The sequence below is a fragment of the Muscardinus avellanarius genome (genome assembly GCF_963383645.1).
Source record: "Muscardinus avellanarius genome assembly, chromosome: 21".
In the NCBI taxonomy this organism is placed as follows: Eukaryota; Metazoa; Chordata; class Mammalia; order Rodentia; family Gliridae; genus Muscardinus; species Muscardinus avellanarius.
Window position 1 is genome coordinate 24,022,343 of NC_137807.1, and position 24,120 is coordinate 24,046,462.

Consider the following 24,120-nt stretch of genomic DNA (forward strand, 5'->3'; position numbering starts at 1 on the left):
AATAATAAATAAATAGAGCTGGGGATGTAGCTCAGAGGTAGAACACCCCTGGGTTCAGCCCTGGTACTGTGATAGATATAAAATATAAGGGTAAAAGGACTGGGGATGTTACCCAGAGGTAGGGCACCCCTGGGTTCAGTCCCGGTACTGGAATAGATAGGTAGAGAGATAAATAGATATAAAAAATACACTCAAAAGGGCGGGGGTGTGGGCAGAGGTAGGGCCCCTGGGCTCACCCGGTCCTGGGGTCCTCGGTGAGGGCCGGAGGGCTCTGACCGCTCTCTGACCCTAGGTCTCCGCCCTGCACAGCCGCGTGGAAGCCATGGTGGAGGCGGCAGCCCTGTGCGGCGTCAACATCATCTGCTTCCAAGAGGCTTGGAGTAAGTTTTTCTGCTGCTTCTAAAGCCCCTCTGACGAGCCGGCTCACCCCACTGCCATGTTGCCAGCTTCTCTGCTACCTGATTAAAAACCCTCCTTTCCAGCCGGGCATGGTGGCGCACGCTTGGAATCCCCGCGCTTGGGAGGTGGAGGCAGGAGGATCACACAGGTTCAAAGCCAGCCACGCGCTTGCTGGCTTAGGACACCCTGTTTCCAAAATAAAAATGTCAAAATAGGTCTGGGAGTATAGCCCGGAGGTAGAAGGGCATCCAGGAACCCCAGTACCACTACCACCAAAAAAAAAAAACCCTCCTTTCCTTTCTCTCCCATCCGCAATGCCAGAGACCCAGGAGCCCGGGCGCTCCCTCCGGGCCTCCCTGCCACTCACAGCCCGGGTGTCTGGTCCTCTCCCTGCTCATCCCAGTCTCTGAATCCACTCCCTCCTACCTACCGATGCCCGAGCCAGCCAGAGTCCCTTCTGAGCCTTATTGGATTTTAATCTTTTTGATACTGGAGGTTGAACCCAAGGGCGTTCTACCTCAGAGCCGTGACCCCAACCCTATTTTATTTGTTTTTTGTTTGTTTGTTTGTGGTACTGGGGTTCCCGGAAACCCTTCTACCTCTGGGCTACACTCCCAGACCTATTTTTATATTTTTATTTGGAAACAAGGTCTCTTAAGCCACCGAGGCTGGCTTTGAACCTGCGCGATCCTCCTGTCTCAGTCTTCCAAGCGCGGGGATTACAAGCGTGCGCCCCCATGCCTGGCTGTTTTTTTTAATTTCTAATTAATTAATTAATTAATTATAGTACTGGGGATAGAACCCAGGGGCGTTCTACCTCTGAGCTATACCCCCAGCCCTATTTTTAATTGTTTATTTTTCTTTGTGGTAGTGGGGGTGGAACTCAGGGGCTTTTCTACCTCCAGGCTATACTCCCAGACCTATATTTTTAATACTTTATTTGGAAACAGGGTCTCACTGAGTTGCTGAGAGCCTCACTCAGTAGCTGAGGCTGGCTTCGAACCTGTGCGATCCTCTTGTCTCAGCCTCCCAAACATGGGGATTACAAGTGTGCACCACCACACCCGGCTAATTTTTAATTTTTTTTTTTTTTTGCAGGTCTGGGGATGGAACCCAGGGGCATTCGATCTCCGATCTACACCCCCTGCTCTATTTTTTATTCTTTATTTTGAAACCGGGTCTCACTGAGTTGCGGAGGGCTTCACTAAGTAGCTGAGGCTGTCCGGGAACCGTGATCCTCCGGTCTCAGCCTCCCGAATGCTGGGATGACAAGCGTGTGCCACCATGCCCGGCTTAATTTATATTTTTGAAACATGGCCTTCCCCTAATTTGCAGAGAGCCTTACTAAGTAGCTGAGGCTGGCCAAGAACCTGCACTCTTCCTATGTCAGCCTCACAAGTGCTGGGGTAACAAGTGTGCACCACTTTTTTTTTTTTTTTTTGGAAGAGTCTCACTAAGTTGCCAAGGGCCTTGCTAAATTGCCAAGGCTGCCCTTAAACCTTCAATCGTCCTGTCTCAGCCTCCCAACTACTGAGATTACAGGTGTGCGCCATGGCACCCAGCCTATCTGCTTATATTTTAAGAATCAGGGATTGAAAAGCTGCCTGTGTACTCTGAGTTTGTGGGCAGGGCTCACCCCCAGCCCCATTAGAGGATCATCTGGGAATGCCCGTGTTAAGTGAGTACCTCTGCCCGTGTTAAGTGAGTACCTCTGGACCACTCCCTGGAAGCTGGTCAGATTCCCCAAAGAGTCTTCTGTCCTCCTGCCAAGAAGGGAAAGAGGACCAGGGCCCAGGTGGCCACGCTTCTGCCGTTTCTTCTGCGTTCTTGTTTCTCTAACATTTATTTATTTTTGGTAGTAGGGATAGAGCTTGGGGGCATTCCACCTCCAAGTTATCTTCCCAGCCCACTTTTTTTTTATTTTTTTTTTATTTTCGAAACAGGATCTCAACTTAGACCCTGTTTCGAAAATAAAAAAAAATAAGCCAGGCGTGGTGGCACACACTTGTACTCCCGGCCTTTGAGAGGCTGAGACAGGAGAATCGCTGTTTGCAGCCAGCTTCAGCTACTTAGGCCCTTTGCAACGCAGTGAGACCCGATTTCAAAATAAAGAATTTAAAAAAATAGGGCTGGGGGTGTAGCTTGGAGGTAGGATTCCCCTGGATTCAATCCCCGGTACCTCAAAAATAAAGAATAAAGAATAAAACTGGGCGTGGTGGCGCACGCTTGTCATCCCAGCATCTGGGAGGCTGAGACAGGAGGATCGCGGTTCGCGGACAGCCTCAGCTACTTAGTGAGGCCCTCCGCAACTCAGTGAGACCTTGTTTCAAAACAAAGACTAAAAAAATAGGACTGGGGGTGTCATTTGGAGGTAGAATGCCCCTGGGTTCCATCCCCAGCACCACACACACACAAAAAAACCTCTGTCTGGACACCTCCCCCGCCCCGCGTCCCACACCCTCCTTTGGAGTTTGTTTACATTGGAGTGTTTGCGTAAACAGGAAAAGATGCCATTAAAGCGGAGATGGAGGCACGGGAGCCCTGGGCAGGTTGGAATGAAGCTGGCGGGGTGTGTGTTCTCCGGGGACACTTGGGTCCCGACTAATGCTCCGGGAGCTGAGAATTAATGGTCATTACGGAGCACTTGTGTTGGCAACAGCTTTTTGTCGATTTCCTTAAAATAGTTCGTCCATCTTCACAGAAGGCGCCCTGGGGAGCCGGGAGCCGGGAGCCCGGGGCCCAGTGCCCGGGATGCTGCTGGTAACACCTGCCGCCGAGAGGGCTGCCACCGGGCAAGCTCGGGACCAGGCCTCCCGCGACAGCCCCTTCTCTGTATGACACGGCCGCCCCTGCTCCATGGGCCCTGCGGACCACGCCTCGCACCGCCTTGGCGAAATACTGGGATCGGCTAGCAGAGGACTTTTTATTTATTTTTATTTTTTTGTGGCACTGGGGATTGAACCCAGGGGCGGTCTACCTCCAAGCTACAGCCCCAACCCCTATTTTTTATTCTCTATTTTTGTTTTTATTTATTTCGTGGTACTGGGGATGGAACCCAGGGGCGTTCTACCTCCAGGATACACTCCCAGGCCTATTTTATAGTTTGTTTGAGAACAAGGTCTCCTTAAGTCGCTGAGAGCCTCACTAAGTCGCTGAGACTGGCTGCAAAAATCTGCGATCTTCCTGTCTCAGCCTCCCAAGTACTGGGATTACAAGCGGGCACCACCATGCCTGGCACCATCGGACTCTTAAATAGGCCCAGACACTGTGGCAACGTACACAAACACCACCCAGGCACATCAGAAAGCAAGCGCCGCCCTAAAGTTGGTCAGCTGTGAGCTGGCAGGGTAATAGCAGACATTTAGGAACTTCTATTCTCTAATCCCTCTCAAAGAAATGGACTTGAAGCCGGGCGTGGTGGCGCACGCTTGTAATCCCCGCGCTTGGGAGGCAGAGACAGGAGGATCACACAGGTTCGAAGCCAGCCCCGCTGGCGCAAGAGACCCTGTTTCAAAAATATAAAATAGGTCTGGGAGTGTAGCCCGGAGGAAGAAGGGCTTCCAGGAACCCCAGTACCACCAAAAAAAAAAAAAAAAAAAAAAAAAGAAATGGACTTGAGCCACACATGGTGGCGCATGCTTATAATCTCAGTACTCAGGAGGCTGAGACAGGAGGATCGCAGGTTCAAAGCCAGCCTCAGCAATTTAGCAAGAACCAGTTTCAAAAATAAGCAGTTGGGGCGGGGCGTGGTGGCGCACGCTTGTAATCCCTGCACTTGGGAGGTGGAGACAGAAGGATCGCGCAGGTTTGGAGCCAGCACTGCTGGCTTAAGAGACCCTGTTTCCAATTAAAAATATATATTAAAAATAGGTCTGGGAGTGTAGCCCGGAGGTAGAAGGGTTTCCAGGAACCCCGGTACCACAAAAAAAAAAAAAAGAAAGAAAGAAAAAAAAGCAGCCGGGCGTGGTGGCGCACGCTTGTAATCCCAGCTGTTGGGAGGCTGAGACCAGAGGATCACAGTTCGGGGACAGCCTGAGCTACTTAGTGAAGCCCTCTGTAATTTAGATCCTGTTTCAAAATAAAGAATAAAATAGGGCTGGGGGTGTGTCTTGTTGGTAGAACGCCCCTGGGTTCCATCCCAGTACTGAAAAAATAATAAAATAATAATAAAAAATAATAATAAAATAAAAAAATAAAAAAATAAAAATAATAAATAATAATAAAAATAATAAATAATAAAAAATAATAAAAATAATAAAAGTACTGAAAAAATAATAAAAGGACGTGTCTCCCTGGAGGGAGACACCCCTGGGGTCAACCTCCAGTGTGTGCAGAAGCGTCTCTGCCCCTGGGAGGGGCTCCACGGACCCTAACCCTCCTGTGCTCCACAGCTATGCCCTTTGCCTTCTGTACGAGAGAGAAGCTTCCTTGGACGGAGTTCGCAGAGTCGGCCGAGGACGGGCCCACCACGAGATTCTGCCAGAAGGTGAGGTTCCCACGCCAGGGCCCCGTCCTGCGCGCAGCCACAGCTGTCCACCGCCGCCCCGGGAGGCGCAGTCAGCTCCCTGCTTGTTTGATCAGGTCAGATTGGATGAGACAGGCGGCCTCCTCTTTTCTTTTTATTTATTTATTTTTTTTTTTTCTTTCAGTACTAGAAATGGAACCCAGGGGCATTCTACCTCTGAGCTACACACCCAGCCCTACTTTTTATTCTTTATTTTGAAACAGGGTCTCACTGAGTAGCAGAGGGCCTCACTAAGTAGTAGCTGAGGCTGTCCGTGAACTGTGATCCTCCTGTCTCAGCCTCCCGAATGCTGGGATTACAAGCATGTGTCACCATGCCTGGCTTTTATTTTTTATTTTGAAACAGGGTCCCAGCCGGGCATGGTGGCGCACGCTTATAATCCCAGCGCTTGGGAGGCTGAGACAGAAGGATCACATAGGCTCGAAGCCAGCCTCAGCTACTTAGTGAGGCCTGAGGCCCTGTTTCCAAATAAATTATGAGACAGGACTGGGGGTGTAGCCCGGAGGTAGAAAGCCCCTGGGTTCCACCCCCCAATACCACCAAAAAAAAAAAAAAAAAAAACAGGGTCTCATTAAGTAGCTGAGGCTGTCCTTGAACCATGATCCTCCTGTCTCAACCTCCCAAAAGCTGGCATTACAAGCCTGCGCCACCACCACCTGGCTTTGATTTTTCTTTACCTAAAACTCCTAGTAAGCCGGGCGTGGCGGGATCACGCTTGTAATCCCCGCGCTTGGGCGGCGGAGACAGGAGGATCGCGCAGGTTCGAAGCCACCTGCGCTGGCTTTAAGAGACCCTGTTTCCAAATAAAAATGTAAAAATAGGTCTGGGAGTGTAGCCCAGAGGTAGAAGGGCTTCCAGGAACCCCAGTACCACCAAAAAAATTTTAAAAAGGAGCAAATGTGTGTGTGTGTGTGTGTGTGTGTGTGTGTGTGAGAGAGAGAGAGAGAGAGAGAGAGAGAGAGAGAGAGAGAGAGAGATATACTGGGAATGGAACCCAGGAGCTTTTCTACCTCCGGGCTCTACTCCCAGCCCTATTTTATACTTTATTTGGAAACAGGGTCTCACTCAGTTGCTGAGAGCCTCACTAAGTAGCTGAGGCTGGCTTCGAACCTGTGCGATCCTCCTGTCTTGGCCTCCCAAGCGCGGGGATTATAAACGTGTGCCACCTCACCCGGCAAAAGGAGCAGATTTAATTTTGTAAAGATTTCACTCCGAAGCCGGGCACGGTGGCGCACGCTTATAATCCCAGCACTTGGGAGGCTGAGACAGGAGGATCTCGGGTTCCCAGCCAGCCTCAGCTACTTAGTGAGGCTTCCACAGCTTAATGAGACCCGTTTTAAAATAAAGAATAAAGAACAGGGCTGGGAGTGTAGCCCAGAGGTAGAATGCCCTGGACTCTATCCCCAGTACTGAAGAAAGAAAGAAAGAAACAAAAAATATATATATAGCTGGGCACGGTGGCGCACGCCTGTAATCTCAGTACTTAGGAGGCTGAAACAGAAGGATCGCCGGTTTTGAGGCTACTGTATGGAACTTAGTGAGACCCTGTTTCCAAATAAAGAATAAACTAGAACTGAGGGTGGGGCTTAGAGGTACAGCCCCCCAGGGTTCAACCCCCACTGCCATATTCCTGCGTGTGCACACACACACACACACACACACACACACACGCACACATGCACACCGACGATCGATCTGAAAGTGGAACTGTCTGGCGTTTGTATTCCCAGCTGGCCAAGAAGCACAACATGGTGGTGGTGTCCCCCATCCTGGAGCGAGACCGAGACCACGGAGACCTCCTGTGGAACACGGCCGTGGTGGTCTCCAATTCTGGAGCGGTCCTGGGAAAGAGCCGGAAGAACCACATCCCCAGAGTGGGCGACTTCAACGAGGTGAGCGGCCCCCAAGTCCCAGGCTCTCCAGGTGTGCGCCGCCATGCCCGGCCCTCGGCTGGATTTCCGTAGGTCCGGTCGTTCGGGACACGATCACCCCAGTATTCTCCGATCGTGGGGTACCAGCCACTCTTCGATGGTCAGACAGGAAACCATCCGCACGTCTAAACGGGTTTCCTGGGCGAGAGAACCTGGCGTTTCTCAGTAACAGCTGGTGGTAGGGTAGGAAGAGCTGGCCTGGCCTGTTTACCCTGAGATCCTGAGGTTAATCTTTAGCTCCCTGCCAACAGCACGGGGCTGGTCTCCACCCGGCACGTGTGGGCGTCTGCCACAGTGCACAGCCTGGTTGCTGTGTGACCCTGGTTCGTTTTGAAAAAAAAAATTATTTTTTTCATCTTGGGGATTGAACCCAGGGATGGTCTACCTCTGAGCTATACCCCCGGATCTTTTTATTGTTTCTTTTGAAACAGGGTCTCAGTAAGTTGCTAAAGCTGGTCTCAAACCTGTCATCCTCCTTTCTCAACCTCCCAAGTACTGGGATGACAGGTGTGCGCCACTACACCCGGCTCCTGCAGGAACATTTTTATTTATTTATTTATTTATTTATTTATTTATTTATTTTTGTGGTACTGGGTTTTTGGAAACCCTTCTACCTCCGGGCTACATTCCCAGACCTATTTTTTGTTTTGTTTTGTTTTTGGTGGTACTGGGGTTCCTGGAAGTCTTCTACCTCCTGGATACACTCCCATGGGCTACACTCCCAGACCTATTTTTTAACTTTTTTTTAATGTGGAAACAGGGTCTCAAGCCAGCGAGGCTGGCTCCGAACCAGCGCAATCCTCCTGTCTCCGCCTCCCAAGCGCGGGGATTAAAAGTGTGTGCCACCACGCCCGGCTGACCTATTTTGTATTTTTATCTGGAAACAGGGTCTCTTAAGCCAGCGCGACTGGCTTCGAACCTGCACGATCCTCCTGTCTCCGCCTCCCAAGTGCAGGGATTACAAGTGTGCGCCACCACGCCGGGCTCTGCAGAACCATTTTTAACCCCAGTAAGGACGCCCATGAGCCGGGCATGGTGGTGCACACTTGTCATCTGGTACTTGGGAGGCTGAGACAGGATGGTGGGTTCCAGGACAGCCTAAGCAAGTAGTGACACTCTGTTTAAAAAAAAAAAAATAGAGCTGGGCGTGGTGGCGCACACTTATAATCCCAGCATTTGGGAGGCTGACCGGAGGATTGTGGTTCACAGGCAGCCTCAACTACTTAATGAGGCCCTCTGTAACTTAGTGAGACTGTTTCAAAAACTAAAGAATAAAAATAGGGCAGGGGCTGTAGCTCAGAGGTCGAATGCCCCTGGGTTCCATAATAATAATAATAATAATAATAATAATAATAATAATAATAATAATAATTAGAAGCTGTGTGTGGTGGCACACGCTTGTAATCCTAGTACTTGGGAGGCTGAGACAGAAGGATCAGGGGTTCGCAACCAGCCTCAGCTACTGAGTGCAGTCCTCTGCAACTTAGTAAGACCTTGCTTCAAAATAAAGAATAAAAAATAGGGCTGGGGTTGTAGTTCGGAGGTAGAATGCCCCTGGGTTCCATCCCCAGTACCACAAAAATAAGTAAAAAATAGTGCTGAGGGTATAGCTTCAAGGTAGAAATGTCCCCTCCCCTTTTTTTGGTACTAGGTTCAATCCCCAGGACCAAAAAAAACAGGATGCCCAAGGCACTTTGCGGGTGGTGTGGGTTCTACTCCGCTTTGGTGCTGAGCGGCTGGGCGGGTCCCATGCCCACTCGGGGCCAGTTTCCTCCTCGGGTGTGGGGAGATGCTGTGGAGGGGTGCCGGGCCCGTCAGCCGTGATATTCCCTATAGGACAAGTGTTTGTGAGGTCGACTGAGTCTCCTTAACATTGACAGAACCTCGGCCCTGAATGGCTCCATGATCAAAACCTCCTTGCAGCCAGGTGTGGTGGCGCACGCTTGTCATCCCCGCGCTTGGGAGGCGGAGACAGGAGGATCGCGCAGGTTCGAAGCCAGCCGAGCTGGCTTAAGAGACCCTGTTTTAAAAATATAAAAAAAATAGGTCTGGGAGTGTAGCCCGGAGGTAGAAGAGTTTCCAGGAACCCCAGTACCACCAAAAAAAAAACCTCCTTGCAGTCAATCCCTGAAATGTCTTGACAGTTGCTCTGGAACTTTTGACGTGTCACAAAAAGAGATTGTTGGTAAATTCTCAAACCACCGTGACTTCCTCTTGGGGTTGGTTTGTTACTGTGTCTGGCTTTGCATGTGTTAACCTGTTGACATTCTGGAACTTAAAATACAATCACAAGCCAGGGGTGGTGGCACACACTCCCTCGTAATCCCAGCACTTGGGAGGCTGAGACAGGAGGATCCAGGTTCGAGGCCAGCCTCAGCTGTTTAGTGAGGCCCTCTGCAACTTCATGAGACCCTGTTTCAAAATAAAGAATAAAAAATCCAGCTGGGGGTGCAGCTCAGAGGTAGAATGTTCCTGGGTTCCATCCCCAGCACCACAAAAAGAAAATAAATTAAAAAAAAAAAATAGGGCTGGGAGTGTAGCTTGGAGGAGGTAGAAGGCCCTGGGTTCCATCCCCAGTACTGGAAAAAAAAGATTTTAGAGGTAGCGTGCCCTTGGTTTCAACCTCTGGTACCAAAAACAAAAAGAAAGAAAAAGAGTGTTGGGTTTGGACTACTGGGGACGCTTGGTTTATTTCTGCTGAGCCTGAGGAAAGCTCACGGGCCTGGCTTTGCTTCCTGCAGTCCACCTATTACATGGAGGGCAACCTGGGCCACCCCGTGTTCCAGACGCAGTTCGCCAGGATCGCGGTGAACATTTGCTACGGGCGGCACCACCCGCTCAACTGGCTCCTGTACAGCCTCAACGGCGCCGAGGTCATCTTCAACCCCTCGGCCACCATCGGCTCGCTCAGGTCTCTGGGGGAGCCCCGGGCCTCCTGGGGTCAGCCCGGCGTCCGGGGCAATGCGGGGCGCGGCGGGGCTGGGGGTGGGTTTGGTAACTGGAGGATGTTTGGGCCTGAGACTTTTCGTTGCAGTTCTGGGAAATTGAACCCAGGGGCATTCTATCTCCAAGCTACATCCCCTGCCCTATTTTTTTTTAATTATTTTTTTATTTTGAAACAGGGTCTCACTAAGTTGCGGAGGGCCTCGCTAAGTAGCTGAGGCTGTCAGCGAACCACAGTCCTCGGGTCTCAGCCTCCCGAATGCTGGCTCTACAAGAGTGCGCCACCACGTCCGGCTCCTATTTTATTTTTGAAACAGGGTCTTGCTAGGTTGATGAGAGTCTCACTACTTGCTGAGGCTGTCCTTAAACCTATGATCCTCCCGTCTCAGCCTCCCTGGTACTAGGATTACAAGCATGCGCTACCATGCAGGCTTGAGACCCTGTTTCAAAATAAAAAATAAAATAGGGTAGGGGTGCAGCTCAGAGGCAGAATGTACCCCAGTACTACACACAAAAAGAGAAAGAAAGGAAAAAAAAATAAGCTAGCCAGGCGTGGTGGCGCACGCCTGAAACCCCAGCATTTGGGAGGCTGAGATTGGAGGATCGCGGTTCACGGCCAGCCTCAGCCACTTGGTGAGACCCTCCACAATTTAGTGAGACCCTGTTTCGAAATAAAGAATAAAAAACAGGGCTGGAGGTGTAGCTTGGAGATCAAATGCCACTGGGTTTAATTCCCAGTATCATAAAAGAAAAACTGAAACAGGCCCTGGGTCTTCCCTTGGGGTTCCCGGTAAGACGTCCCAGGGTCCTCGGGTGGTGTTAACAGTGTCCCCTGGTGCTTGGGAGGCAAGATGATCTCTGGTCATCCAGCCACCAGGCCCGAGTGTGACCTGGGGCTGCCCGGAAGGCAGGAAGGCATCGTCCTACCTGCTGGGTGTAAGCCAGCCAGAGAGCTCCATTTCCCCTGCGGGGTCTCTCCCGGAGCCTGAACCCTCCGTCCCTGGGCACCCGGGCCCGAGCCGGCTTCTGAGCCCGGCAGGCTCGCTGTGACAGCCCCCTCTCTGGCGCAAGCTGCACGGCAGGGTTTTATTAGCCCCGATTAAGCCAGCAGACAGTCTCGCTGTAATGTGCACACAACCACGCGTGCCCTCAGCAGCCTATTAAGCTGATTAAAAACGATCGATGTTCTCTCTGCCGCTAAGAGTCCCGGCCCGGGCTCTCCAGGGCAAGGCGAGACCGGCCGAGGTCCCGGGAAAAGCAGTGTGTTTTTCTTCTTTTCTTTTCTTTTTTTTTTTTCTTCCTCTGGTACTAGAGATGGTACCCAGGGGCATTCTACCTCTGAGCTACACACCCCTGCCCTATTTTTTAGTCTTGATTTTGAAAAGGTCTCACTGAGCTGCGGAGGGCCGAAGTAGCTGAGGCTGTCCGCAAACCGCGATCCTCCTGTCTGAGCCTCCCAAAGGCTGGGATTACAGGCGTGCGCCACCACGCCCGGCTGAGCAGTGGCCTTTGAGCTCCTAGGATGCTGATACCTTTAGACTAGACAGTGAAACTCCTCAAACCAACCAACCGTGGCCCGAGGGAGTGATGTCAAAGAGAAAGAAGGCAGGGCGGCCCCTACGCAAGGGGAGGGCGGGAAGGTGTTCATGGCGGGGTTATTGGCAGTGGGGGCAAGCTGGCAGCCAGAGGAAGGTCAGGGTTAAGTAAATTTTAGCTCATCTCCCTGGGTTATTGCCCCTAAAAGGTCATTATGAAGATAACACAGCATCATGACAAATGCTTCTAAGCCATAAAAAGAGGTATCTGGGCTGCGGTCAGAACTCTAAAATGTATTTGGCCAATGGACGAGGGTGGTCAGGGCGGGTGGAAAAAGACAACAGCTGGCGGATCCGGCTGGCAGGATTCTGGGGGCTTTCTTGCCCACGTTTTACCTCCTTTTGTGGCACTGGGGCATTTTTATTTGATGTTGGTTTGGTTTTGTGCTTTGAAATCGGATCTCACTAGATTGCTGAAAGTCTTACAGATTTCTTTTCTTTCTTTCTTTTTTTTTTTTTTTTTGTGGTACTGGGGTTCCTGGAAGCCCTTCTACCTCGGGGCTACACTCCCAGACCTATTTTATATTTTTATTTGGAAACAGGGTCTCCTAAGCCAGCGCGGCTGGCTTCGAACCTGCGCGATCCTCCTGTCTCCAACTCCCAAGCGCGGGGATTACAGCGTGCGCCACCACGCCTGGCCAGTCTTTTTATTTTGGAAACAGGGTCTCACTGAATCGCGCAGGGCCTCCCTCGCTAGGTAGCTGAGGCAGTCCACAAACCGTGATCCTCCTGTCTCAGCCTCCCAAATACCCGTTTGTAATTTTTAAGCAAGGACTTGCTAAGCGGCTTCGCTGAGGCTGGTCTTTAGCGCCGTTCCCCTGTCTCAGCCCCCCAGGTACTGGGATGGCAGGTGCGCAGCCGCGCCTGGCCCTCGCTGACTCTCTGGCAATCCCAGGGTGTGCCCCTCGCAGCCCGAGTGGCTGCAGGGCTCTGCCGTGCGTGGTGCGTTCAGCAGTCCCTGTCCCAGAGTCTGGCTGCTTTTGCTGTGGTTATTTTTAGGGGTTGTGTATGCTACACTGGAGATATGACTAATATCCCCGGTCCTCCATCTGATTCCCATACACGCACACAGGACTCTCAAGAACCTCTGAAGCCGGGCGTGGTGGCGCACACTTGTCATCCCAGCATTCGGGAGGCTGAGACCAGAGGATCGCGGTTCGCAGACAGCCTCAGCTACTTAGTGAGGCCCTCTGCAACTCAGTGAGACCCGGTTTCAAAATAAAAAGAATAAAAAAAAAATAGGGCAGGGGGTGTAGTTTGGAGGTCGAATGCCCCTGGGTTCCATCCCCAGACCTGCAAAAAAAAAAAAAAAAAAAACAAAACAAAACAAAACAAAACTCTGGCTTTCTTTCCCTCGGCTGATGTTTTATTTTTGGTAGCAGGGATTGAACCCAGGAACGTTCTACCTCCCCGATACACCTTAGCCCCCCCCCCACACACACTTACTTTGTGCTTTGAAACAGGGTCTCGCGAGGCGGCGGAGAGTCCTGCAAAGTTGCCGAGGCTGATCTCAAGCCCAGGACGTTCCTGTCTCCGCCTCCCAGTCATTGAGGTTACAGATGTGTGCCACCACGCCTGGCTAGCGAGATCGTATTTCAAAATGAAAAAAGCCGGGCTAGAACAGCCCTGGTTTCCATCCCCAGTACCAGAAAATAAAGAAAAAAATAAAAATTCTAGCTAGGCAGAATTTTTTTTTTTTTTTTTTTTTTTTTTTTTTGGTGGTACTGGGGTTCCTGGAAGCCCTTCTACCTCCGGGCTACACTCCCAGACCTCTTTTTACATTTTTATTTGGAAACAGGGTCTCCTAAGCCAGCGCGCGCGGCTGGCTTCGAACCTGCGCGATCCTCCTGTCTCTGCCTCCCAAGCGCGGGGATGACAAGCGTGCGCCGCCACGCCCGGCTAGGCAGAATTTTTAAAACACTGAGGGCTGGGCATTGGGGTGGACACTCGTAATCCCTGTACTTGGGAGGCTGGGACTAAAGGATCGCAAGTTCTCGGCCAGCCTCAGCTACTTAGCGAGGCCCTTTGTCTGCAACTCAGTTAGACCCTGTTTTAAAATAAAGAGTAAAAAATAGGGCTGGGGTTGTAGGTTCAATCCTCAGTACCGAAAATAAAAAATTAAAAAATAAGGTCGGGCGTGGTGGCACACCCATGTAATCCCAGCATTCGGGAGGCTGAGACAGGAGGATCAAGGTTCAGACAGCCTCAGCTACTTAGGCCCTTTGCAACTCAGTGAGACCTTGTTTCAAAATTAAAAAAAAATAAGTATGGAGGCGTGGTGGTACTGACTTGTAATCCCAGCATTTGGGAGGCTGAGACCCAAGGATCACATGGGTTTGAAGCCAGCCTTAACTACTTAGGCTCTCAGCACCTTACCGAGACCCTGTTTCCAAATAAAAATATAAAGTAGATTTGGGAGTGTAGCCAGGAGGTAGAAGGCCCCTGGGTTCCATCCCCAGTATCACACACACACACACACACACACACACACACACACACACCAATAATAAATAATAAGTAAAAAAAAAAAAGCCGGGCGTGGTGGCGCACGCTTGTAATCCCAGCATTTGGGAGGCTGAGACTGGAGGATCACGGTTCGCAGACAGCCTCAGCTACTTAGCGAGGCCCTCTGCAACTCAGTGAGACCTGGTTTCAAAATAAAGAATAAAAAATAGGGCAGGGGGTGTAGCTCGGAGGTTGAATGCCCCTGGGTTCCATCCCCAGACCCACAAAAAAAAAAAGTAAAAAAAAAATAGGGCTGGGGGTATAGCTCAGAGGTAGAATGCCTCTGAGTTCCATCCCCAGCAATACCACAAAAAATTAATTAAAACGCTGAGTGGCTGGGGGATGCAGTGCCCCTGAAACCTTCCTTCCCGTCGGCGTGCACCTGTTAAATCAGGGAGTAGGTGGAGGGATGGGTGCTTGTCAGAAGCCTGATTCTCAAGAGGATTCATGAGACTAAAAAAGGAAAAAAAAAATATATATATATATATATATATATATTGGAGGCTTGATTGAGGGGCCCATTTTGCCATCCCCCCCCTCAGCTGCTAAACCAACCTGACAAAACTTTTAAGAAAGGGTTTTTTTAATAGAAACACACCCGTACATGACATTTTCAGGAATTAAATAAGTACTTGCAGGGAAATTGCCATAAAACATCTTTCTTTCTGTTCTTCTCCAGGGAGGGGGACTGTGGAAGCCCCACAGCTGATAACGAAATGGGGCTCTCAGCAGCCCTGACCTGCCAGGCCCGGCACTGCACACCTGCACACCCTGGGTTTGGGAGGCTGAGATAGGAGGATCGAAGGTTTGGGGCCAACATCATCAAACTTTACAAGACCCTCAGAAACTCAGTGGGACCTTTTTTTTATTTATTTTTTAAATAAAAGGGTTAGGGATATAAATCAGAGGTAGACACTCCCTGGGTTCAACCCCCAGTTCCAAAAAGACAAAGGTGCCGGGCCTGGTGGCACACTGTAATCCTAGTACTTAGGAGGCTGAGACAGGAGGACTGCAAGTTCAAGGACAGCCTCAGCAAGTAGTGAGACTCTCGGCAACCTAGTCAGACCCTGTTTCCAAATAAGAAATAAAACAGGGCTGAGTTGATGTAGCTCAAAGGTAGAATGTCCCTGGATTCAATCCCCAGCACCATAAAAAAAAAAAAAAAAAAAAGGATAAGGCTCTGATCCAAGACCCGGCCTCCCCAGCCTCCGGGCCTCTGCCTGCGGCCCGCCTGCAGCTCCTGGATCTGACAAGGTGCTGTCAGAGCCAATCTGCCGGCAGGCTTGAGGCCACCCCGGGGCACAGGAGTCTCCCTGGCTGTCCCGCCAGGGTCCAGGGAGGCCAGGTGCACCCGGGGAGCCCCGCCGGAGGCCGGGCGCCAACGTCCCTCCGTGTGTCTCCACAGCGAATCCCTGTGGCCCATCGAGGCCAGGAACGCGGCCATCGCCAACCACTGCTTCACGTGCGCCATCAACCGCGTGGGCCAGGTGAGCTCGGCCTGCGCCTCGGCGACCCCCGCCCGCTACCCCGCCGCCGTCCAGCCGGGCGCCCCTCCCGGGGGGGCTCTCGGTTTTGTACCTGGCTTCTGTTTCTGTTCCGTCTGAAACCATCCTGAAGGGATCTTGGGTTTGATGGCTCTCTCTCTCTCTCTCTCTCTCTCTCTCTCTCTCTCTCTCCCTCCCTCCCTCCCTCCCTCTTCCTCCCTCCTCCTCCTTCTCCTCCTCCTCCTCCTTCTCCTCCTCCTCCCTCCTCCTCCTCCTCCCTCCTCCTTCTCCTCCTCCTCCTCCTCCCTCTTCTCTTTTCTTCTCTTCCCTTCTTTTCTCTCTCTTCCCCCCTCCCCTTGAAGTACTAGGGACTGAAGCAGAGGCGTTCTGCTGCCAAGCTACACCCCCTGGTCATATTTTCCCTTCTCGATTGGAAATAGTGTGTCAGCCGGGCGCGGTGGGCACGCTTGTCAGCCCAGCATTCGGGAGGCTGAGACCGGAGGATCGCGGTTCGCAGACAGCCTCGGCTACTTAGCGAGGCCCTCTGCAACTCAGTGAGACCCTGTTTCAAAATAAAGAATAAAAAATAGGGCAGGGGGTGTAGCTCAGAGGTCAAATGCCTCTGGGTTTCAGCCCCAGACCTGCAAAAAAAAAAAAAGAAAGAAAGAGAAATTGAGTCTAAGTTGCCGAAGGTCTCACCAGGTCGCCGAGGCTAGCTTTGAACCTGTGATCCTCCTGTCTCATCCTCCCAGGTGCTAGGATTACAGGTGTGTGCCACCATGCTCAGTTTTTAACTTTCATTTTGCTTTATTTATTTTGTGGTACTGGGGATTGAACCCAGGGACATTCTATCACTGAGCTATATCCCAAACCTATTTTATTTTAAAATAGGGTCTCTCAAGCCGGGCGTGGTGGCACAGGTTTGTAATCCCCGCGCTTGGGAGGTTGAGACAGGAGGATCGCGCAGGTTCGAAGCCAGCCTCAGCTACTTAGTGAGGCTCTCAGCAACTTAGTGAGACCCTGTCTCAAAATAAAATATAAAATAGGCCTGGGAGTGTAGCCCAGAGGTAGAAAGCCCCTGGGTTCCATTCTAGTACCATAAAAAATATATATATATATATATATATATATATATATATATATATATACACACACACACACATATATATAGTATCTCAAAGTTGCTGAGGTGATCTTGAACCCGCAATCCTTGTGTCTCAGCCTCCAAGTACTGGGATTATAGACAGCGCCACTGCGCCCGCCGCTCAATCACTCCTAAGTATCTGTTGCTTTTCTTTCTCCCATTAATGAACCCCATGCACTGGACAGTTCTCACTACTAAACACAACGCGTGTATTGTTTTTTTATTTCTTTGTGGTACTGGCGATTGAACCCAGGGGCATTCTACCACTGAGGTGCACCTCCAGCTGTTTTTAATTAATTAATTAATTTATTTATTTATTTATTTTTGCGGGTCTGGGGATGGAACCCAGGGGCATTTGACCTCCGAGCTACACCCCCTGCCCTATTTTTTATTATTGATTCTGAAACAGGGTCTCACTGAGTTGCGGAGGGCCTCGCTAAGTAGCTGAGGCTGTCCGCGAACCGCGATCCTCCGGTCTCAGCCTCCCGAATGCTGGGATGACAAGCGTGCGCCACCGCGCCCGGCTTGTTTTTATTTTTTATTATGAGGCAGAGTCTCACTGAGTTGCCCAGGCGGGCCTTGAACTTTCAATCCTCTAGCCTCAGCCTCTCCAGTAGCTAGTATTACAGGCATGCACCACCAAGCCTGGATCCCTCTTCAGTACCACTGTTTGGGGTGTGTGTGTGTGTGTGTGTGTGTGTGTGTGTGTGTTGTACTGAGGGTGGAACCCAGAGGCTTTCTACCTCCAGGCTTTAGTCCCAGACCTATTTTATATCTTATTTGGAAACAGGGTCTCACTAAGTTGCTGAGAGCCTCACTAAGCAGCTGAGGCTGGCTTCGAACCTGCGCGATCCTCCTGTCTCGGCCTCCCAAGCGCGGGGATGACAAGCTGCGCCACCACGCCCGGCTTCCACACTTTTTTTTAATCCAACGTCCAAGTCTGATCAGAGCATCCGATTGGTCTGGGACAACGGAGGTTCCCCACTCAGTCTGTCTGACTTCTGGCAGTATACAGAAACCAGGCATCAGCCGGCTATGGTGGGGCGTGTTTGTAATCGCAGCACTTGGGAGCCGAGGGAGGAGGACCGCAGGATTGTGGCCAGCTTCAGCAATTTAGTGAGGCCCTGCGCAACTTCATGAGACCCTGTTTCAAAATAAGGGATAAATAGTCAAGGCCGGGTGTGCAGCTTGGAGGTAGAAGGCCCCTGGGTTCCATCCCCAGTACCGCAAAAAAAAAGTAAATAAAATAAAACTAAAATTGGGCTGAATGTGCAGCTGGGAGGTAGAATGGCCCTGGGCTCAATCCCCAGCAAAACACACACACACACACACACACACACACACACACACACACACATTGTCAAATCCCCTGCTGCTGGCTGCCCGGCTCAGTGGACATCTCAGTCCACCCGCTGGTGGCCCCTGCACATAGACCCTTCCCGGTGGCCAGGCTTTCTTGGGGTGGGCAGCTAATATCTGGAAGGACCGTCCTGTGGCGCCCCCTGTCGGCTTTTCTAATCCCTGTCCCCCTCTACAGGAGCACTTTCCCAATGAATTCACCTCCGGGGATGGCCGAAAAGGTAAGCTCCGGGCGGCCTCCTCCCTGCGTCACGGGGCCGTCACCCTGTCCTGCAGGTGTGTCCAGGGCCCATGGCGGTCCTGGGCTGTGACCACCCCGCTCCCCATTCAGTAGGGATGGGACAGATATTAGCTCCAACTGTATCCCTCCAGGAGGACTGGGATGTGGGGCACCCTCTGTGCACTCCCTAAAGGCTGGCGGGCTCTCACGTACCCCGCAGACCTGGCCTCGCACCCACCTCGGCCCACGGGTACCCCCGAGGCAGCGTGACGGCCTGGGTTTCTGGGGTCCACAACTGGTGTGGGGGTTTTGTGGTTTTATTTTTTCTTCTGGTGCCAAAAGGTTGATGAGAGTCTTACTGCTTGTTGAGGCTACCAACAAAGGACTGAACCCCAGGAGCATTCTGCCTGGGAGCTATACCCCCAGGCTTATTGTTAAATTTTTTTATTTATTTTTTATTTTTTATTTTTTGCGGGTCTGGGGAAGGAACCCAGGAACATTCAACCTCCAAGCTACACCCCCTGCCCTATTTTTTATTCTTTATTTTGAAACAGGGTCTCACTAAGTTGCGGAGGGCTTCACTAAATAGCTGAGGCTGTCTGTGAACTGCGATCCTCTGGTCTCAACCTCCCAAATGCTGGGATTACAAGGGTGCGCCGCAGCCGGTTTTGATAGAAGGACAGGTTGCATGTCACCTCTGCTGGGAATCCTGTGCCCCTAGTCCCACTCCCTGGCCACGGATATGGGGGGGAAGGGCTGCCCCTTAACCAAGGAGATGTCTGAACGGGCTCAGGTTGACCCACTTCCCAGGGAGTGGGTCCTGAGCAGAGCAGATATGTCTTCCAGGAAAACACTTCAGGAAAGGGCCCCAGGGCCCCTGCAGGCAGCCCCAGACTTGCAGAGTCCTCTGTCTCAGGGAAGTGGGTGCGGAGGCCCTGTTCAGTCCCTCCCTCCCCCACGCTCTGGGTGGTCTCGGGCCGCGGTGTGGAGGGTGGCTAAACAGACCCAGCCATCCAGACAAGTAGGGGGAGCCTGTGTTTACTGAACCAGGGCCACAGCAGGAAAACGGCCATGTAGGAAGTCCCCCAGGCCCCTGAGGCCAGGCTGTGGTGGCTAGTGATGGGGGAGAAGGAGGGTCCAGGCCTCTGAAGAGTGACATTCAGAAATGTCCTCAGGGAGCCAGGCGTGGTGGTGCAGGCTTGTAATCTCAGGACCTGGGAGGCTGAGACAGGAGGATTTGAGGCCAGCCTTGGCTACTTAGTGAGGCCCTCCACAACTTAGTGAGACCCTGTTTCAAAATAAAGAATAGGCCGGGAGTGGTGGCACACGCCTGTAATCCCCAGGCTTGGGAGGCGGAGACAGGAGGATCGCACAGGTTCAAAGCCAGCCTTGCTGGCTTAAGAAACCCTGTTTCCAAATAAAAATATAAAATAGGTCTGGGAGTGTAGCCCAGAGGGTTTCCAGGAACCCCAATACCACACACACACACACACACACACACACACACACACACACACACGCACAAGAATAAAAAGCCGGGTATGGTATTGTACACTTGTAATCCCAGTGTTTGGGAGGCTGAGACAGGAGGATAGCGGTTTGCGGACAGCCTCAGCTACTACTTAGTGAGGCCCTCCACAACTTAGTGAGACCCTGTTTCAAAATAAAGACTAAAAAATAAGGCTGGGAGCCAGGCGTAGTGGCACACACTTATAATCCCAGCATTCGGGAGGCTGAGACTGGAGGATCGCCTTTTGCAGACAGCCTCAGCTACTAAGCAAGACCCTTTCGCAACTGATTGAGACCCTGTTTCAAAATTAGAAAGATTTAAAAAAAAAATAGGGCTGGGGGTGTAGCTCGGAGGTAGAATGCCCCTGAGTTCCATCCCCAATACCGCAAAAAGAAGAAGAAAAAAAGAAAAAAAGACAGGCTGGGGTGTGGTTTGGAGGTCGATTGCTCCTGGGTTCAATCCCTAGCACTGAAAAAAGAAAAAAAAGAGCAAAGGTCCTCAGGGGCAGGGGAGATTGGAGCGAGGGGACCTCGGGGGCCACGCCGGCTGAGGAGGGATCCGGGCCCCTCGGCTCAGCGATGGGAGATGCGGGAATGGAGGGTGGGCAGGCTGTTGCTCATGGCCGCTTTGCTGTGTTCCTTAAAGCTCACCGGGACTTTGGTTACTTTTACGGCTCGAGTTACGTGGCGGCTCCAGACGGCAGCCGGACGCCGGGGCTGTCCCGGAACCGGGATGGGCTGCTGGTGGCCGAGCTGGACCTCAACCTCTGCCGGCAGATGAACGACGTCTGGAACTTCAAGGTGGGTCCCCGCGCCGCCTGGCGCCCGCTCTGCCGGCCGGTGGGAGCCGTGCCGCGGGGCTCTTGTTCTTAGCTACTTTAGCCAGGGCTGTGCTGCAAGCTAGGCAGTTTTTATTATCACTAAGGCAGACAGAAGGGACAGGATATTCTAAAGCACTGCGTCAGAGAGTGACACGGTGAAGTGACTTGGAAATAAGACACTGCCGTCTTTGGATACCAAACAGTTGTTTTTGTTTGTTTGGTGGTACTGGGGTTCCTGGAAGCCCTTCTACCTCTGGGCTACACTCCCAGACCTATTTTATATATATTTTTTTAGAAACAGGGTCTCTTAAGCCAGCGTGCGCGGCTGGCTTCGAACCTGCGCGATCCTCCTGCCTCTGCCTCCCAAGCGCGGGGATGACAAGCCTGCGCCGCCACTGCGGCAACAAAACAGTTTTTATAAAGTTTCTTATCTCCGTCTTTGCTTAACCAGCTGTCTTCCTGACCTGACTAGGTGTAGATCCGCCCGTTCTCTCCAGTAAAAGTCTTTTGATATAATTATGAGGATTTTCTTTTCTTACACCCTGCTCGACCAAAAGCCTTCCTGTAGGTGTAGGTGTGGGCACGCCCCTGTCTGGGTGGTTAAGAGATACCCCAAGGTACCTGCCCTCTTTGAAGAAGGCCTGTGCCCTCCTCAGGCCCTCGGGGAGTTTTAGCCTATCTGCTAGAAGTTATTTATTATGTAAACTTGCCTTTAAAATACGAAGGCCCTGGGCTACAAGTCTGTGTTCTTGCTAACCACTTTGGGTACAGGGAACTCTGCTTTCCTTCCCTGCTGAGTGTCTGTGCAAAGCAGCCTCGGCAAGTAGTGAGACTCTCATCAGCCTAGCCAGAGCCTGTTTCCAAACAAACAAACAAACAAGCCGGGCCTGGTGGAGCACACTTGTGATCCCAGCATTCGGGAGGCTGAGACAGGAGGATCCTGGTTCGCAGCCAGCCTCAGCTATTTAGTGAGGCCCTCTGCAACTCAGTGAGACAGTTTCAAAATAAAGAATCCAAACACTGGGCGTGGTGGCGCACGCTTGGAATCCCCGTGCTTGGGGGGCTGAGACAGGAGGATCGCGCAGGTTTGAAGCCAGCACTGGCTTAAGAGACCCTGTATCCAATTTAAAAAATATATTAAAAAATAGGTCTGGGAGTGTAGCCCGGAGGTAGAAGGGCTTCCAGGAACCCCAGTGCCACCAATAAATAAATAAATAAATAAATAAATAAATAAATAAATAAATAATAAAATAGGTCTGGGTGTGTAGCCCGGAGGGAGAAGGGCTTCCAGGAACCTCAGTACCACCAAAGGAAAAAAAAAAAAAAGAAACAAAAATAGGGCTGGGGATTTAGCTCAGAGAAAGAATGCACCCGGGTTCCATCGCCAGTACCACACAAAAAAATATAAATAAATAAATAATCAGGGGCCAGGGTTCTAGATTGGAGGTAGAATGCCCTTGGGTTTAAACCAGTACCAAAAAAAAAAAAAAAAAAAGTGGCTCATGGGAGGTGCCCACTCCCGTCAGGAGCTCCCTGGGAGCAGGGCCGGGTCTCTGCCTCCCCGGGAAGGACCGTTCAAGCACCGGCCCCAATAAATTCTCTGCTCATCTGACTTAGATTCAAGGCGCCTTCAAGCAAATTAATCTCAATTTCATTTGTCCAGAAAATAGAGTAGATTGGCTTCTCTAATCCTTTTACGTCTCCAGGCACTTTCAGTTATCACGAGATAAATGTGCCTGTCTGGGTTTTCCCCAGGCCAGTCTCCATAGGCTGGGCCTTGGCTGAGAAGCCGGGTCTAGGCCATGCCTGGCTCAGTCTCCCCTCAGCAACGCCTTTTGCCTCCAGGCCTCAGGACTCCCTCCGGTGGTAAAATGGGAGGAATAGCCAGGCACAGTGGTGCACACACCCGTAATCCCAGCACTTGGGAGGCTGAGACAGGAAGATCACAGATTCCAGACCATGCGACTTAGCAAGACACTTTCAAAATAAAAATTAATAGCCAGGCGTGATGGCACATGCTTGAAATCCCAGCATTCGGGAGGCTGAGACAGGAGGACTGTTGTTTGTGGACAGCCTCAGCTACTGAGTGAGGCCCTGTTTCAAAGGAAAAGAGAAAAAAATTGGGCTGGGGTATAGCTCGGAGGTAGCGTGTCCCTGGGTTCCATCCCTAGTACCACACATACCAAAAAAAAAAAAACAAAAAAAACTAAACTAAAAGGGGTAGAAACGAAGGTAAATATAGTTAGTGATGGGTGCTTTTTTTGTGTGTGTGGGTCTGGGTAGGGAACCCAGGGGCATTCTAACTCCGAGCTATACCCCCAGCCCTATTTTTTAGTCTTTATTTTGAAACAGAGTCTCACTGAGTTGCAAGGGGCCTAAGTAACTGAGGCTGTCCACAAACCTGCAATCCTCCTGTCTCAGCCTCCTGAATGCTGGGATGACAAGCGTGCGCCACCACACCTGACATTTATTTATTTATTTATTTATTTATTTATTTATTTATTTGGCAACTAGATTGTTGAAAAGCCTCACTGTTTTGAAGGCTGGCCTCGAACCTGCACTCCTCCTGCCTCAGCCTCCCAAGCTCTGGGATTGCGAGCACGCGCCCCCCTGCGCTGGCTTGGCCAGCTCTTGTAGCAAGCACCGCGGATAAACAGAACATTTCCCCCGTTAGACATTTTCTGGCAGCAGAAACCTTTCCGGCTGTGGTGAGGGGCGAGAGCTCAAACAGGCTTTCGGAAGGAGCCGGGCTGGGGAGGCCTCCGACTGTGTCCACAGACATCAGGTAGCCGACAGACCAGTGGCTCGGCCATGAGACGCCTTCTCCTCCCTGGCTGGGATGGACGGGGTGTCTTCCTTCTCTGGACCCTAGGCCAGCATCTGGGGTTCTGCAAGACCACGGGGCACCAGGAGCGGACCACGGCCCCAGGATGCACGGGTCCCAGAGCTCACAGCGGGCTGGGCTGGGTACTTAGCCTGGCATCCGCCAACCTAGCCACAGCACCCGAGCTGGTGTCACAGCGGCTGAAGGGCTCTGCGTCCACCAGCCGGCCGCATTCCTGGCCCGTGGCTGCCCCCCAGTGGCCAGAAATGGTGGCGCAGCGGCGAGTGGGGTTTGTAAACAGGAAAAACTCACCAAAGCCGTCTGGTTTTTTTTTGTTTGTTTTGTTTTGTTTTGTTTTGTTTTGTTTCTCAGATGACCGGCAGATATGAGATGTACGCCCGGGAGCTTGCGGAGGCTACCAAGCCCAACTTCTGCCCCAACATCGTGAAGGAGTAGCTGGCTGCAGCCCGGCCGCTAGGAGCAGGGCCCCCTTCCGGCGGTGGCTAAGGGGGCAGCTTCACGGTCTCGGGTCTCTGTGATGAGGGCGGTCCGCACGGATCTTTTAAATACCCAGCACAGGCAGGGAGGAATGGGAGTGGCTGGTACATGGGTCTGATGGGAAGGTGTGGGGCTTAGATCACAACATTGCAAGTGTATTAAATACCACTGGATCGCATCCTTTCAGATGTTTTTATTTCCGTCGGGAATCCCGGTACCTGGGAGGCTGAGACGGAAGGATAGCAGCTTCAAGATCGGCCTCGGCAACTTAGACCCCGTTTCAAAATAGAAAACAAAACTAGGACTGGGGTGGAGGTTAGAAGTAGAACGCCCCGGGTTCACCTCCAGCAACAAAACATGCGA

At 51.5% G+C, this 24,120-nt stretch overlaps 1 protein-coding gene across 1 annotated transcript in view; it reads left to right on the plus strand.

Moving 5' to 3' along the window:
• UPB1 (beta-ureidopropionase 1) overlaps window positions 1-23,715 on the plus strand; it is a gene marked incomplete at its 3' end in the record, with an annotated part of 34,004 nt that extends 10,289 nt beyond the window's left edge. Inside the window, exons 3-10 of the mRNA XM_080717447.1 lie at window positions 293-380; window positions 4,791-4,885; window positions 6,655-6,816; window positions 9,597-9,766; window positions 15,304-15,385; window positions 18,064-18,106; window positions 20,261-20,415; window positions 23,632-23,715. Coding sequence (XP_080573573.1) covers window positions 293-380; window positions 4,791-4,885; window positions 6,655-6,816; window positions 9,597-9,766; window positions 15,304-15,385; window positions 18,064-18,106; window positions 20,261-20,415; window positions 23,632-23,715 — 879 coding nt within the window. The remainder of the gene's footprint in view (window positions 1-292; window positions 381-4,790; window positions 4,886-6,654; window positions 6,817-9,596; window positions 9,767-15,303; window positions 15,386-18,063; window positions 18,107-20,260; window positions 20,416-23,631) is intronic.
• Window positions 23,716-24,120: the final 405 nt, after the last annotated feature.